Here is a 17,846-nt window from a genome sequence, read left to right on the forward strand (position 1 = left end):
ACAGTCACCAAACAGCCCAAACAACATCAATAATAAACATATTGAGCCTCCCAAAATAGTCCACACACAGCCTAATCACTCCATACATACGACGACCACCGTAGTCGTGTCAAACAACCTAGAAATGTTACGAATAACTATCAGCCCATAACCCTACATATATATGGTGTTTCTCCATATGGTGTTTCTCCACACCCTTCCTCCTCCAAAACTCCACAAGATAGTAGTAAAATACGCAGCCCAACAACAATGCAAAATAGTCCACAAAACAATAACATTACTACCAAGCCTTTCGATATATATTTCACAAGTTCTAGCTTCAATGACTTAGCCTCAACTTGGATAATCTTAAATACATATAGAGTAAGAGGTTCCTTACCTTTATACAGAAAGAACAACTCCAATTTGACCTTAAATTTCCATGAAATATCCCTCCGATGCTGCCACAACAACAAAAAAGCGAAACTAGCGATCAATTAGTGTTTTTCGGCACTAGAATCACTTTAGAAGGCTTGAAATCACCTAGGATTGATATTAAGAACATGAGGGAGTATTTACAGAACATAAACCCTTTAAAACAACCTCCCACACGAGCTTAAATGACACAAAAATGAGCAACAACAAGAAGAACAAGAGACTTACTAGCGCCACGGAATTCCCGACACTTGATTTGTGTTGTTTGCCCTTTTTTGGGTCTTGAATCTTGAGAGAACCTTGAGAGGATGTTCCTAGGGTTCTAAGGTCTGAAAATAGTGAGAAGAAATGACTTAAAACGGGTTGGAGGCATCCTATATAGGTCCAAATATCTTAAACCGCCTTAGTGGGCCCCATAGAGAGGTGCTTGGCGCAGTCTCGCGAAAACGTGAATATCTCTCTACTCTGAGATCGTATCGATGAACGGTTTAATGCATTGGAAACTAGACTCATAGATCGTTAATTTGGTTAGTAGATCACCCCGTAATTCCTTGTAAATTATGAGAAAAGATTAGAAACATTTGACCTAATGTTTAAGTAAAATTATGAACCTAAGTTGCGACAACTTTTGTCGACTTTTGTTTCATAACTCGTTTGACTTCAAGACTTATGATACGGATATTATATGATTAAAATACCTTAATAAATGACCGCTTGAGTGTATTAAGCACCGCTAGATTACCTGAAAATACGAGTTACAACATCCTTGATTCGTTTAACTTCTAATACTGGTTAATCACCCTTATACACTCTTGTATCCTTTAAGACCAATATGATTGACTTCTTATCATCTCACAGATAATTCCTTCTTGGATTTATGTTAACTAATATATGGCATGAACTAACACATGTGGATATGGGTTGTAACAAAACAAATCATGAATACGTTAGTATGCTTTTAGGCACGCTCTTAATTAATTAAATTTATCGTGATTATATATATGTTCGCGTGATATAATTACAATTTTCAAAATTAAAACCAAGGTACGCATTCCCGCAACATTGGGCAGAACAATCTTAATAATTATAAGTTGTTATTAATTGTGTACACGTACGCGTGACATGATTTTGATATACCAAAAAAAAAACGAATACACACGTAATTCGTTTCAAGATAATTTCATAATTGTGATAACCAAGTAATTAAGAGCGGTAAAAATGGAAATGTACATCAAATTCTTAAAACATGTAAGATATCTGAATTAATATTGTGCTAGAACCACGGAACTCAGGAGTGCCTTACACCCTTCCAGGTTAACAGAATTTCTTACCCGGTCTTCTGTGTTTCCCGGACCATAATTTGAAGTCAAAACTTTCTTTGATTAGGGTTTAAATGAAATGGTGACTTGAAATATCAAAATTAAATAATTCCAAGTGACGACTCCGTAAAAAATAAAATTAATTTCTTTTCGAATAATGTTATTTTAATTGAAAAAACTCCTTTCTTTCCACAATCACCCGGAAAGGAGGTGCAACAAGTAGTAGAGACCGAGTTCTTCTAAAACTCTTGGACCGCTGCTTCTAATCTTCGTTGACATGGATCTGTCAGCCAGTCATACCCTACAATGGTCAGCCCGAAAAGTAGTCTCTGTGTGATGGCTTATATTTTGACTAAGTTTTAAATACTTGGGAAAGGTGGCTATCTTTTAAACAGAAGCACGAAAAATGATTATAGGGGTAAATCCCCTTACATACTAGTATGCTCAACTCAAGGAGAAGCTAGCCCGATCGCGAGGAAGGCCCAAGAATTCGACTATGCATTCAAGTTGTAACAAACAATAAAACATTGGGCTAATGTGCTATAATCGCAATTTCAGAGAGCCGAAACTTGTTAGAAATAATATAAAAAGCAAGTATTTTTCCGACCAAAGCATCTTCAGCTGCCATGGCGACGGTACGAATGATAGGTGATGTACTGCATCTCTTTTTAGCGTCAATTTGTCGTAATCAATATACTCTCCTTATCTAACTAGATTTTTTTTGAGCAGACATAGCCGTAAATTTTACTGGTGAGTCAGCTGCCACATATTTCCAAGATGCAGTCAAGTTTTTGTTTTCTTTGTCTTAATTCTAAGAAAACTCCACAAATTCAGATAGCATGTTCAAAGGGATATACAATGGGAAGCAATATCATATGGGGGACATTCAAGCTGTGCTGAAGAGGGCATGGAGCGCTGGAGTTGATCGCATAATTGTAAATCCTTCCCAATTTCTCTTTGTTATTTACATGTTACTGTTTTGCATTTCCAAATTCATGTTATGATTATTGATTGGATTTGTTTGAATATTGTTGCTATAAAGAATGTGGAGTTTTTTCTACAATTCTTTTACCAAGTTTTTTTTTTTTTTTTGGATTGCTTCAGTAATTGCACATCAAGTTTAACGCTCCTAATTTAAAATTTGTCTAACAATTCTGATGTGTGAAAACCCAAATGATTCACCACTTAAAAGTGTACTAAAAGATGGAATATTTAATTGTAAAATCATGTTTCTTAGTTTAGTGCCACTAGGAAAAGAGAAAATAGGAGGATGTTTAACTTAACATGTAATTTGTTGGTATTTATGTTCTCGACCTTTGGCATCCATTTTTCTTTTAGTTTTGTTACTTCAGTCATTGACTTTGCACTGATGTAGTTAGAGGAATATATCAGCAGTAATATCTCTCATTTAACTTTTTGTCCAAATGATTAACACCAAGTCCTAATAAACCTAATTGTTGTTCATATGGAGATTTGAGTATTAAAGCATTTTCTCCAATAAGCTTATACTAGTACTAGAAATCTCTTTTTTCAACATTAGCGAGGAAGATTACTTACTGGACTTGTTCTACAACAACAATTATGCCTCAATCCGCAACTAGTTGGGATAATTTGTATGAATCTTCATTAACCATGTTGCTCCATTTAGACCCGTATCAATCAAATATTTGAAGATATAGGTTCTCTAGCAATAGAAATTCTTTAAGTTTTCTATTGGCATACAAATCTCTAACAAGACTAAAATATTCCTAGAAAACTAAACCGTAATCTCAATTAATTGGTATCACCTATATGGGTCTTTTTCATCCACATGTGACATATTTTGTGCTAAGTTTGCATGGATTCCGGCATATTGTAGGTCTTTTGATATAATTACCTTCATGTGATTTTAGACCTATCTTGTCCCTTTTTAACACCTTTGAACACCATGGTTTTACACTTGCAGATTAGTGTGTCTGAAGGGCGACATAAGACATGATCAAACTATCTGAAGTGACTCTCATTCATTTTATCCTCCATGTGCTACCTACACCTTTCTACAAAATGTGATCATTCTAATTTTGTCTAATCTTGCATTATCGCACATCCATACAACATTGACATTTCTGCAACACTCATCTTGTGGATATGTTGGATGTAGACAGAATGATAAAAAAAAAAACTACTCCTTCTGTTTCAATTTATGTGAACCTATTTCCTTTTTAGCCCGTGCAAAAAAGAATGACCCCTTTCCTTGTTTGGAAACAATTTGCCTTTGTGCAATGATTTATAGCCACACAAACTATATGTGCCTCATTTTACACTACAAGTTCAAAAGTCTTTTTTTTTCTTAAACTTCGTGACCAGTCAAATGGGTTCACATAAATTGAAACGGAGGGAGTATATTTCTTTCCTTTTAATTAACATCATGTTCTCTTTTTTATAATCCGACATCAAATGGTAAATTTGTATTAGCTTCATCAAAGACGAGGAAGACAGAGTTTTGATAGAGGAGGCACATATTAGACGAAGATGGCAGAGATACATCCATAAACTCTTGACTGAAGAGGGGGATATGAACATTATGCTGGGTGATTTTGAGCACTCCGAGAGTCATTAAGATTTTGGAAATTGTAGGCGCATAAAAGTTGAGGAGGTCGAGGGGCTATGCATAAGATGAGCAGGGAAGAGCGATTGGGCCAGACGAAATCTCGATGGAATTCTTGAAGAATGTGGGTAGGGAAGGCTTGGAATGGGTCACTGAGTTGTTTAATGACATTTTTAGGACGAAGAAGATGCCCGAAGAATGGAGATGGAGTACGATGATTCCGTTGTACAAGAACAAGAGTGATATCCGAAACATCAACAACTATAGGGGTATCAATTGCTAAGCCATACTATGAAAGTTTAGGAGAGGGTGGTAGAAGTGAGAGTGAGGCGGGGTGTGTATATTTCCGAGAACTAGCTCAAATTCATGCAATACAGAAACCATTCACCTTGTAAGGAGATTGGCCGAGCAGTATAGGGAGAGGAAGAAGGAATTGCATATATTATTCATTGACCTAGAAAAAACATACGACAATCTCTAGAGATATTCTATGGAGATGTTTGGAGGTTAGAGGTGTGTCTGTAGCCTACACTAGGGTAATTAAGGACATGTATGATAGAGATAAGACTCGGGTAAGGACAGTGGGAGGAGTTTCGGTTGTGATGAGGTTGCATCAAGGATCAACTCTTAGTCTGTTTTTATTTGCTTTGGCTATGGACGCACTGACGTGCCACATTCAAGGGAATGTACCATGGTATATGTTATTTGCAGATGACATAATCCTGATTGATGAGACGCGAGACTATGCTAATGAGAGGCTGGAGGTTTGGAGACAGATCTCAGTAATCCAAGGAAATTGATGAGGATTTTTCACATCGTATCGGAATGGGGTGGATGAAATGGAGGCTCGAGTCTGGTCTTTTGTGTGATAATAATGTACCACTAAAACTGAAAGATAAGTTCTACAGAATGGTGGTTAGACCAACTATGTTGTATGAGACAGAGTGTTGGCCAGTCAAGAACTCTTTAGATAATGAAAGTAGCTGAAATGAGGATGTTGAGATGGATGTGCAGGCATACCATGCTAGATAAGATTAGGAATGAACATATTTTGGAAAAGGTGGGAGTGGTCCCCATGGAGGACAAGATACGGGAAGAGAGACTAAGATGGTTCGGACATGTGAAGAGGAGAAGCACAGATGCCCCAGTTAGGAGGTGTGAGATGCTGGCCTTGGTGGGTACGAAGATAGGTAGAGGTAGGCCAAAGAAGTATTGGGGAGAGGTGATTAGGCAGGACATGCCGCTGCTTCAGCTTACCGAGTACATGAATCTTGATAGGAAGGTGTGGAGGTCGAGAATTAGGGTAGAAGGTTAGTATGTAATCGAACGTTTTTTTTCCATACCAGTAGTATTAGTGTTCGTCTGGTATCTTCCTTAGTCTTATATTGCTATTATTACCTACTGTTTTCTTACTATCTTTCGCTTCGATTTCTTAGTATCTTATTATTGTTAATGCTTCTTTATATCTTTTCTTGAGTCGAGGGTCTCTCGGAAACAACCTCTCTACCTCCCAGTTAGAGGTAAGGTCTACATACACACACCCTCCCCAGACCCCACTTATGGGATTTCACTAGGTTTGTTTTTGTTGTTGCTGGAGAAATTTATTGAGAAAAATCTTTTATTTTATTGATTAAAGAAATGTTCCCAGCTCTAAGAGTATTTTTTCGCTTTAAATGTTTCTTCCAGGTAACTGGTGGCTCTCTTGAAGAATCAAAAGAAGCTCTTGCAATTGCGGAAACAGATGGTTGTCCATATGTCCCTTATTCAGCCAGTTTACTCTTCCTAGTGTTTGTTTTCAGCGAATTGGCTTCTCAAATGTATGGGCACGTTTGACCTTGAGAACTAACTCTTTTTGCAGCAAGACTTTTCTGTACTGTGGGTGTGCACCCGACAAGATGCAAAGTGGGTTTGACTCTTGATATTATCTAATGGCCTACCCGTTCATGTATGTTGGATGCATTTATCATTTTCTTCTTCTGTGCTCAAGCAGGAATTTGAAGATAGTGGGGATCCAGAAAAGCATTTGCAGGATCTTTTGACATTGGCTAAAGAGGGAATAGAAAAAGGAAAAGTACGTTAAATTTCGTTATATATAAGGTTATGGATTCATTCAATTTACACCTTAGTAAATGCTCTTTCAATTTAGCAAATTTTGCCAAGCTTTAATATTATACTTTCTAATGTGTGAACTCTGAGCAGCTTAAACTCCTGGTTAACTGGTCATGTTGTTATTTGCTCCAAACTTTTCAACAAGGATTTTCTCCGTAAACGACATTAGTATAACCAAAATAATACTGAATCATTTGCACACTTTAAGATGTGAAATTTTGATCAATTTAAGCTCATCCTTTAACTGATTTGAGGTTTTAGTAGCCTGCAAATCACAGAAGGAAAAGATTTTGCCCCAAGAAGAGCTTCAAGAAATTAAAGAATTGGATAATCTCATAAGGGCCTAACACATTTGGAGATCAACTTTCTTTAACTTCCTAATATTGTGCTAGTGTAGAAGCTGATCAAATAGTGAAGGTGTAAGTAGTTTTTTAGACAAAGATTTGCTTATAAGATGCACATTTGTATATGATCTGCATTCTGATAATAGCTCGGTCGCTCATCATGTGATTCATTCCTTTTCCCTCGTGAAAATACACTTCTGAATGAATCTTTATATTTATTGGCTAGCAAGTTTGGAGCTATTTCAATTCTGACTTGTCTCCCTGGTGCGTAAAAGTTGAAATAAATAATGCTAGTATATTTTTATTTATTTACTTTGCTGACGACAAAATTCATTTCAAACAAGGTGGTTGCGATTGGTGAATGTGGGCTGGACTATGATAGACTTCACTTTTGTCCATCTGATACTCAAAAGAAGTATGTATCTGCTTCACATAACCCGCCCCTATGAGTTCTTCCTTCATCCTTAATTGGCCCGCATTAACACACAACACTCACTCTTCTCCCTCCCTCCCTCACACCCCCCAAACAAAAGCAAGAGGCCCAATCCCCCCTGCCACCAAACCCTCTTTCTGGTGACATTTACTCATGTACCGTTTCTCCGGAGGAATTACTTCTTGTTCTTCCACTGGTAGTCTAGGTGCACCAGGATCTAGAGGGAACCTTTTGGTGACTATAGTTCTGTAGGCTTGCCTTGTTTCCACTTTGCTGATGTGGTCTTGCTTTCTCTTTCAATGTTTTGAAATATAGGTACTTTGAGAAGCAGTTTGAGTTAGCATATAGAATGAAACTGCCAATGTTTCTTCACATGCGAGCAGCTGCTCAGGATTTTTGCGACATTCTTGAACGAAATAAGGATCGGTAAAAATTTTGTACTTGTAGGAGATAGCACGAATTGGCTTGTTTCTAATTTTCACTATGTAATCCCCATCAGTATGAGAATACTGGAAAGATCAAGTTAATTTTTTCTAAGAACTTCTTATAGTATGTAGTGGTTAGATTATCCATAGGCCAGCTTAAAAGTGGAAAAAATAAATAAAGTAATAAACCACATGATTTTACCACTATGTTTGACTCTTATATCTCAGTCCTTTTGGGATGAAGCCATGCCCTAATGCTAGAAGGCTCCTGCCTAAGCAGGTTCAGGAAAAAGCAGATGTAGACAGCCTTACCTTCCATGTCAGAAAATTTTATGGGGCCAGCTTATGCCGAGATTTGCTATTGAATACTGACGTAACTTAAAAGGCTGTTTTTGTGAATATCTGTCTTATGGAATTGAGGCAGTATCCGACTTTTGTTTAATTAAGTGACATTAGGCAACATTATCATGGTTAGTGTAATGCTTTGCATTCATAATTGCAGTTTTATATATGGTGTTCTGATAAACCCCTTGTGTTGAACAGGTTTGTTGCTGGTGTTGCGCACTCTTTCACTGGAAGTGCTGAAGATCGTGATAAACTTCTTTCATTTAGTAATGTTTTTATAGGTGAAATCTCCAGTCTGTTATGTTCAATATTGTAATTTAGAAGCTGTCATGTTCATGTGTTTTCCATCAGATATTTGAGATTGCTAGACTCTGATTTACTTATATCTGTTCATGTCTTTCTGTTTGAACTACTCATTAGGTGTAAATGGTTGCTCTCTCAAGACAGCTGAGAACCTTGAAGTCGTAAAGGGTATACCAGTTGAGCGAATGATGATTGAAACGGATTCACCATACTGTGATATCAAGAATTCACATGCTGGGATACATTTTGTGAAATCCTCGTGGCCTTCAAAGAAAAAGGAGAGGCATGATCAAGAATGCCTTGTCAAAGGTCGCAATGAGCCTTGCTTAGTTCGGTAAGTGTCATAGCATTCTTCTTGCTTAGTGATATGATTTTTTTTCCCATTTTGTCTTTAAATAGACATCATTTCAAACAGTGGTCATGAGATTGAAACTGATTGAAAATGAAAGCTACAACATCCTTATTCCTTATATTATTCAATTTGATTTTCTTTACAGGATACCAGTGTTTTGTACCCTTCCTTTCTCCATTAAATACATTTTTATATGTTATCGATTACTTGCAATACTTATTTTTTCATAGGAAAAAGTAACTTTACAGTTGGCAAAGGATGCAAACTTGGAGGAAACAGAGAAGCTAGAAGAACTATCATTGCTACACATACCACTGAACTTCAAATTGGCAAGTGCCACTCTCCACCAAGAATAAAAAAAAAGAAGCAAAAAGAATAAAAGGAAAATAGAAAAAGAGAAAAAACCCAATGTCTTTGAATATCTTAACCCCTTTTACTTTTATTCTGTGTTCTTCTAATTCTCTCCGAATGCTTCTGAGTGGGGGTATCAAAGGAATTACTTATATAATGTTCTTTCTGTTGTGGGATATTTACCCCTATTTTATGCCTTGGCAGTTGGCAATGTAGTAGAGCTTCTAGCTGCATATGATTCTCCGTATCTCGAGTTTAATCTTGATTTATTGAATAATATCAGCTCCCTTCTTCCAGGCAAGTGCTTGAAGTTGTTGCAGGCACTAAAGGCATCACTAACATAGACCAACTGGGCAAGACACTGTACCACAATACTTGCAGGTGATTATAACGTCTTCTCTTTGTCACATCTCTATACTCGTATTGCAAGAAAGTAGATGATCTTCTTATACAGAAAGATATGGGAAATGATGGTTCTTTTTCATTTCTGAAGACAAAATAACTTTCAGGGTATTCTCATTCTTCTTATTTTCTGGGGCTGAGTAATGCTTTCTTATACTCCAATAGAATGTCAAAATTATGGTTCTTTTTAGCTGATTAAAACAAATTCTAAGGATTTATCACGCTAACCCAAACCCTTAGGCATCTCAGAAATTATTCATTCCTGCAGGGAGACAGCCTGGGAATTTTCTGCTAGTAGTTCCATGCCTATGCCATTTTTTGGGCAAAATTATGTTTTTCTGTCACTCGTGAAGATTTGAGTTCCTTCGCTTGACCATTATTGTCTTCAGGGTTTTCTTTCCTCATGATTTGGATTCGGCAGCAGAAGCTCTTCTTGCTAGTGGCAGGGAAGCTATATGAAAGAAGTCATGAGTTCAAGAGAAAAGGCAGCACTCTGAGCAGCGCTCTGCTAGTCAGAGCGTTTATCCTCTCAAAGTCATCATGTGTGTACGAGAATTGTATGCTAGAAAACAAAGGGTGGAACATTTACATTTTTCTGTCACTCATATATTGTTTTTTGGTAACTAAATTTTTTCATTAATCACCAGTGAAAGACATTACAGCGCATTAGCTAAGCTTAAATGCAGGTTAGCCAAATCAAAAAGAGCAGTAAACAAATATTCCCTACTTCCTATACATCTTGCTATCTACGCCTCTGTTCTAAATATTTACATGTTTAAAAGTGAAGCTGCTGTAACCACCCCTTCACAATCCCTTCAGCTCTTTGGTTGCATACACATACAATCTCACGTGCTACACTTTCATAGGCTTGTGCACTCCCTTCAAATACCCTGTTGTTTCTCTCCCTCCATAAGGCATAGATAGCTTCTTTATATAGCATTTTTAGCCCTCGTGCCTGCTTTGATTTGCCTTTCGTTTGTTTGATGATCCACTGTATAAATTGCACCAAGTGTGGAGTGTAGCAGGTTGTATCTATAGCCATAAAAACAATCACCCCTACAGTTGTGCATATCCACACTCCACAAAGAGATGGTCTCTTGTCTCATTCTCCACTCGACAAAACACACAGATGGGGCTAACATTGAGCTCCCACTTTAGCAATCTGTCCACAGTTAGCATCCTTCCATAGATTGTGAATCCACATCGTAAATATGGCTTTTGGTTCAGCAATGTTTTGGTACATCAGCCTTCTCCAATGTATCTTTGGATAAGGTGGTATCATTTGTAAGTAAATCTGTTTGATCACACTTTCCTGCCCAGTTAAAGGTTTGCTCAGTTGTGTAACAATCTCCGTGGCTCCTAGAATTTTCCTTACCATCCAACTTGCACTTTGTAGTATGCCAATGCTATCTACATTTTGCCCTTTAATGTAATACGCATGTATCCACTTTATCCATAGCTTATCTTGTTTCTGGCGTAGATCCCAATGTCTTTGTAATTGCTGTCTTATTCCATATCTGTAGGTTGTGTAGATTGAGTCTACTTGCTGCTTTAGGTTGACATATCTTCTCCCAGGCAACTAATGCTTTCCTAGTGATCTCATTCCTCCCTGGCCACATATAGCACTGGAATAAGCTTCTATTAGTTTTGTGACTTTAACTGGTAATGTGAAGATTTGGAACCAATTTAATTGCATGCCAAAAATCACTGATTGCACCAGTTGAATTCTTCCGACATATGACAGTTTTTTTACAGTCCAAGATGTAATCTTAGACACTATTCTCCCAATAAGCGGCTTCAATTGCACCACAGTCAACTTCTTTGTGTCGAGTGGAACTCCTAGATATTTAAAATCCATTTCTCCTAGACTGTTGCCCAGCGGCTGTATTATTTCATTATTCTCCTTAGTGTTGATGCCTCCACAATACACTGCACTCTTAGCCATATTAGCCTTCATCCCTTATGCTTCTAAGAAAGATACAAAACAAGCTTGCAATTTTTGAATGGAGTTTTTGTCCCCTCTGGCAAATAACAACAGGTCATCAGCAAAACTAGGTGAGTAATGCCTAGCTTCCCACATTTTGGGTGAAATTTATAACCTTTCTCCTTCAATCCATTAAGCAGGCTACTCAAGTATACCATAGCAATAGCAAAGAGAAAAGAGGATATTGGATCCCCTTGCTTCAGGCCTCTAGCTGCATTAAAGGGTTCCATAGATTCCCCATTAAGCACAATAGAGTAATTAATTGTCTTGACACAAGTCTTTACTCATCCAATAAATTTTTCAGGGAATCCCAATCCTTCCATGATTTGTTATAAGTACACCCATTCCACAGAGTCTTACGCTTTTTGTATGTCAACATTTATCATACACCTGGGAGAAATGTGCTTCTTGCTGTAAGATTTGACTAGTTCATGAGCCAAAATTATGTTATCTGCTATCCTCCTCTTTGGAATGAATCCTGCCTGAGCATCAGATATAATGCAATTCATCATTTTCTGTAATCTAGCAACATCACTTTAGAAATAAGCTTATATAGAACAGTGCAACATACTATGGGCCTGTAGTCTTTCACTGTTGCTGGGTTAGGTATCTTTGGTACTAGGGTAAGAGTGGTGCAATTAATTGCCTGATAGAGTCTCCCTGTGATGAAGAAGTCTATAACTGTTTCACATACTTCCAGCTTCATTATATTCTATGACTTCTTGAAAACCACAACATTGAATCCATCTATTCTTGGTGCCTTGTCATCTCCTATCGAGCATAACCCCTCATAAACTTCCTCATCTGTTACATTAGCACATAATGCTACTTGTTGTGAGTGTGTCAGACAGGGCCCAGTCTTCATGACTACTCTATATACTGTTGGCAATTGTACAGTAGCTGAGCCAATACTCCATCCGTTTCAATTTATGTGAACCTGTTTGACTGGGCACGAAGTTTAAGAAAAAATAAAGACTTTTGGAATTTGTGATCCTAAGCAAGTTAAAAAGCGGCTCAGAGAATTTATGTGGTTATAAAAGCTTCTCATTAAGGGTAGAATTGTAAGTTTAAGCTAAATTGTTTCCAAATTTAGAAAGGGTTCATTCTTTTTGGAACGGATAAAAAAGGAAATAGGTTCACATAAACTAGAACGGACGGAGTATTTCTTTTTTGATATCTCCCATGCTCACTAGGTTCATCCGTTACAGAGAGTATTTGCTTGGTCTGCTGCCTATCTTTCATCACAATTGAGAAGTATTTAATATGAGTCCCCAAGCTTTATCCAGTTAGCTCTATATTTTTGTTGCAAAGAACTTTCTTCAATCATAGACCACTTTTCAAGTTGTTGCAAGAAGTCCCTCTCTATTCAGCTAGGCTATTTGAATAGTGATTGTGCATCCTCCCTTGTATGTCCTTTAAAGCTTCTCTGGCATGAGTAATCTTCTCGGATATCCCTCTAAACTCCTCAAAGTTCAATTTTTTAAGATCTGCTTTAAGATCCTTCATTTTAAGCCATACATTTTTCATTTTCTCTGTTGCTTTATTTCTAGCCTATCCAGCTTCCCCTAATTGTTTGAATTGAGTGTGTTTTGCCATATGTTGTAGAACCTGAATGGAACTTTTATGGCGAGGAGTTGACTAAGAGTCCTTAGATCATTTTTTATGGTCCAAAAATTTTTCAGGCTGTCCAGGTCCGGGCGCCCAAGAATAATCTTATCCTTTGAGAATAATCAAAATTTACAGTGTTCCATTGGAACATGAAAATGTGACTAAATTGGTCCTAGTTACTCTTCGGGGCGGAGTGGAAGAAGGGGGGATTCTCGAACGCAGAAAGGATCCAATGAATTCGAAAGAATTGAACGAGGAGCCGTATGAGATGATATTGTTCCTCCATTGATCAAGAATTTCGATTTTTGGGAAGTATCATGATCGTCCAATAAGAAGAGTTTCAATTTTTTCAAATGAACAATTTGAAGACCTATTGATTCTAACAACTGATTGCAGAGTTGATCATTCGGACCTTTCAATTCATAGATGTAGATCTCGGACCTATGAACGGGGATATTTCCGAAACTCACACAGAAAAAAAGTAGTCTCACATGGAAGGCGTGGGCTATAGCACACTAAAATCTGGGAATTAGGCCAAATTCTCATTTTATGGCCCTAGACGCCAAAAAACGAGGAATGGCCATGGCGGGGCGGTGACTAATGTTCCTTACTTCTTTTTTTATGGTCCGAAAAAACTTTAGGCGGTTCAGACCCACGTGAAAGGCGTGGGCTATAGCACATGAAAATTTGGGAATCAGGCGTAATTCTAGTTTATGGCCCTAAAATACCAAAAAACGAGGAAAGATCATGTATGGGCTGTGACTTTTGTTCCGTAGGTCATTTTTGATAGTCCGAAAAAAATTTAGGCAGTCCGGCCCATGCGGAAGGCATGGGCTATAACACACGAAAATATGAGAATCGAGCCGAATTCTTGTTTATGGCCCTAAAATGCCAAAAATAAGGAACGATCATGGCGGGACCGTGAACAACGTTTCTTAGGTCATTTTTCATGGTTCGAAATTTTTTAGGAGATCCGGGGACCCGGGTCCACACGGAAGGCATCAGCTATAACACACGAAAATATGGAAATTGGGTTGAATTCCCATTTTATGGCCCTAAAACGACAAAAAAGAGACGATCATGGCGGGGCAGTGACCAATGTTCTTAGGTCGTTTTTGATGACCAGGGAAAATTTTAGGCAGTTCAGGCCCACACAGAAGGCATGTCCTTTAACAAACAAAAATATTAGAATCAGGGCGAATTCTCATTTTATGACCCTAAAACGTCAAAAAACGAGGAACGGTCATGGATGAGCAGTGACCAGTGTTCCTTAGGCCATTTTTGATGGTCCAAAAAAAATTTAGGTTGTCCGGGTCCGATAGTCTGGGCTCACGTGGAAGGCGTGTGTTATAGAACACGAAAATATGAGAATTGAATCGAATCGAATTCTCATTTTATGTTCCTAAAACGCCAAAAAAACGAGAAACGGTTTGCCATAGGGTGGTGACCAATGTTCCATAGGTCATTTTTGATGGTCCAATTTTTTTTTAGGCGGTACCAGTCCGGAACCACGCGGAAGGCGTGAGTTATAGCACTCGAAAATATGGGAATCGGGCTGAATTCTCATTTTATGGCCCTAAAATGTCATAAAACGAGGAACAATCATGGCGGAACAGTGACCAATGATCCTTATATAGTTTTTGATTGTTCGAATTTTTGTTAGAAGGTCTTGGTCTAGGGGCCCGAGCCCACACAAAAGGCGTGGGCTATAGCACATTAAAATATGGGAATCAGGCCGAAATCTAGTATAATGTCCTTAAAGCGCCAAAAAACGAGGAACGTTTATGGCGGGGCGGTGACAAATGTTCCTTAGATTTTTTTTGATGGTCCAGAAAATTTTTAGGCGGTCCGGATTCGAGGGCACGGGCCAATGCAGAAGATGTGGGCTATAACATGCAAAAATATGGGAATCGGGCTGAATTCTCGTTTTATGGCCTTAAAACACCAAAGAACAAGGAATGTTCATGGAGGGGTGGTGACCAATGTTCTTTAGGTCGTTTGTGATGGTTCGAATTTTTTTTAGCAGTTCAGGTCTGAGGCACAGGTCGAGGCGAAAGGACTGTGCTATCACAAACAAAAATATGGAAATCAGGCCGAATTCTCTTTTGATGGCTCTAAAATACCAAAAAACTAGTAACAGTCTGCCATAAGGCGATGACTAATGTTCCTTAGGTCTAGTTTGGTGATCTGAAAATTTTTTATGCAGTCCGGGTACATGGGCTCTGGTCCACACGAAAGGCGTGGGCTAGCATAGGAAAATATGATAATCGGATTGAATTTTCGTTTTATGGCCCCAAAACGCCAAAAAATGAGGCTCGCTCATGGCAGGGTGGGGACCAATGTTCCTTAGATTATTTTTGATGGTACTGAAACTTTTAGGCGGTCAGGGTACAAGGGCCCGGGCCATCGTGGAAGGCGTGAGTTATATCACACAAAAATATGAGAATCGGGTCAAATTCTCATTTTATGGCCCTAAAACACAAAAAAATGGGGAATGGTCTGCCACAGGGCGGTGACCAATGTTCCTTAAATCGTTATTGATGGTCCAAAAAATATTTAGACGATCCGGGTCCGGATGTTTGGGACCACGCGGAAGGCATAGGCTATAACACATGAAAATATGGGAATCAAGTCGAATTCTTATTTTATGGCCCTAAAATGCCAAAAAACGAGGAACGGTCATCGCGGGGAAGATGACTAATGTTACTTAGTTCTTTTTTGATGGTCCGGAAAAATTTTTAGTGGTCCGGGGCCTGGGCCCACACGTTAGGCGTGGGCTATATCACACGAAAATATAGGAATCAGACCGAATGCTCGTTTTATGGCCCTAAATAGCCAAAAAAAGGAGGAACAACCATAATGGAGAGGTGACCAACATTATAAGGTCGTTTTTGATGGTCTGAAAATATTTAAGTCGATACGAGTCCAGGGTCCCGAGCCCACCCAGAAGTCGTGGGCTACAACATACGAAAATATAGGAATCGGGCAGAATTCTGTTTTATGGCCCTAAAACGTCAAAAAAGTTGGAACGGTCATGGTGGAGCAGTGACCAACGTTCCTTAGGTCATATTTTGATGGTCCGAAATATTTTTAGGCGATCCAGGTCCGGGGCCTAAGCCTACGCGGAAGGCGTAAGCTATAGCACACAAAGATATAGGAATCAAGCTGAATTCTAGTTTTATGGCCCTAAAATGCCAAAAAAGAGGAGCGGTCATGGCGGTGTGGTAACCAACATTCCTTTGATCGTTTTCGATGGTCCGAAAAATTTTAGGCGGTCGAGGTCAAGGGGGTTGGGCCTACATGGAAGGCGTGGGTTGTAGCACACGAAAATGCGAGAATCAGACCAAATTCCCATTTTATGGCCCTATGATGGCAAAAGAACAAGGAACTGTCATGGCAGAACAGTGACCAACGTTCCTTAGGTCATATTCGATGGTCCAAAAAAATTTTAGACGGTCGGGATCGGGGGCCTGGGCGCACCCGAAAGACGTATGCTATAGCATACGAAAATATGAGAATCAGGCCAAATTCTCGTTTTATGGCCCAAAAATGCCAAAAAATGAAAAACGGTCATGATAGAGCAGTGACCAATATTCCTTAGGTCATTTTGGGCGGACCGGGTCCGGGAGTGTGTCGGTAAAAATTTGCCCTAAGGGAATTTAACATAATGAGAAATTAAGGAAAATGATGCGGCCAAGGTCGACTAGTGAACAGTGGGGCTTGTAGCCGGACAATCAATAATGGTCGAGGTCAAGCATCAAGAGCAGAGCACTAACAACTAGTTTTTGTAATAGGATATTTAAGAGATATTCTTTGCACTTGTACTATTAGGGTTTATTGAAGATATGTCCCATATAAATAGAAAAGGAGATAAGGAGAAGGGGCATGTAAGATTCATTTTGATAAGAACACTTTTTGAGAAGAAGACTTTCTCTAGAATAGATACAAAGGCTACCTTTTTTACTAAGATTCTACCATCCACTATTTGACACTTCTCCATCAAATCCGAGAATAGTCTCAATATTCTTGGGTTAGTTTGTCACTAATTATTGTCAGAAAGAAGAATCATCCACCTTATTTATTATTGGGTGAATCATTCTCCTTATTTACATTAATGTTATTTACGGTTATTTATTGCTTGATACTCTTCTGTCATTATATTATATCCATTTACAGTCCCGGGCCCATACAGTAGGCATGAGCTATAGCACACAAAAATATGAGAATCAAGCTGAATTTTCGTTTTATGGCCCTAAAACGCCAGAAAATGAGGAACACTTATGGCGGGGCGATGACCAACATTCTTTAGGTTATTTTTTATGGTCCAAAGAAATTTTAGACAGTCCGATTCCGGGGGCCTGGGCTCACGCGGAAGGCGTTGGCTATAACACACGAAAATATAGGAATCAGGCTGAATTCTCATTTTATGTCCCTAAAACGCCAACAAAAATGAGGAACGGTCATGGCGGAGCGGTGACCGATGATCCTTAGGTCGTTTTTGATGGTCCAAAAAAATTTAGGTGATCTGTATCCGGGGGCAGGGGCCCATGCAGTAGGCGTGAGTTATAGCACACAAAAAATGGGAATCAGGCTGAATTATCGTTTTATAGCCCAAAAAGGAAAAAAAAGAGGAATGGTCATGGACGGGTAGTGACCAATGTTCCTTAGGTCTTTTTTGATGGCCTGAAATTTTTTTAGGTGTTCAAGGTCCAGGTCCCAGGCCCACGCGGAAGGCGTCAGCTATAGCACATGAAAATATGGCATCGGGCCGAATTCTCATTTTATGGCCCTAAAACCCCCAAAAAATGGAACGGTCATGCCAGACATGAGAAACATTCCTTAGGTCATTTTTTATGGTCCGAAATTTTTT

The 17,846-nt window shown here is 38.7% G+C and overlaps 1 protein-coding gene across 6 annotated transcripts; it reads left to right on the forward strand.

Moving 5' to 3' along the window:
• Positions 1-2,170: 2,170 nt before the first annotated feature.
• On the forward strand, positions 2,171-10,087 carry LOC107821092 (uncharacterized). Of its 6 annotated transcripts, XR_012709983.1 has the most exons (13): positions 2,230-2,381; positions 2,463-2,483; positions 2,568-2,668; positions 6,007-6,064; positions 6,179-6,222; positions 6,311-6,391; positions 7,118-7,188; positions 7,522-7,632; positions 8,175-8,257; positions 8,397-8,613; positions 8,862-8,960; positions 9,280-9,363; positions 9,774-10,087. XR_012709983.1 is itself a non-coding variant. In XM_075254309.1 (12 exons), exons 1-11 carry the CDS (start codon positions 2,360-2,362, stop codon positions 9,324-9,326), a joined length of 870 nt encoding a protein of 289 aa, XP_075110410.1. In that variant the 5' UTR covers positions 2,229-2,359; the 3' UTR covers positions 9,327-9,363; positions 9,653-9,787. The 6 variants fall into 6 exon arrangements, 5 of the variants coding, with proteins under 5 accessions (XP_075110408.1, XP_075110410.1, XP_075110409.1 ...); XM_075254309.1 differs by lacking the exon at positions 8,862-8,960 and having other exon boundaries at positions 2,229-2,381; positions 9,266-9,363; positions 9,653-9,787; XM_075254308.1 differs by lacking the exon at positions 8,862-8,960 and having other exon boundaries at positions 9,266-9,363.
• The last annotated feature ends 7,759 nt before the right edge of the window (positions 10,088-17,846 follow it).

Source organism: Nicotiana tabacum, chromosome 5 (genome assembly GCF_000715075.1).
Source record: "Nicotiana tabacum cultivar K326 chromosome 5, ASM71507v2, whole genome shotgun sequence".
Taxonomy (NCBI): domain Eukaryota; kingdom Viridiplantae; phylum Streptophyta; class Magnoliopsida; order Solanales; family Solanaceae; genus Nicotiana; species Nicotiana tabacum.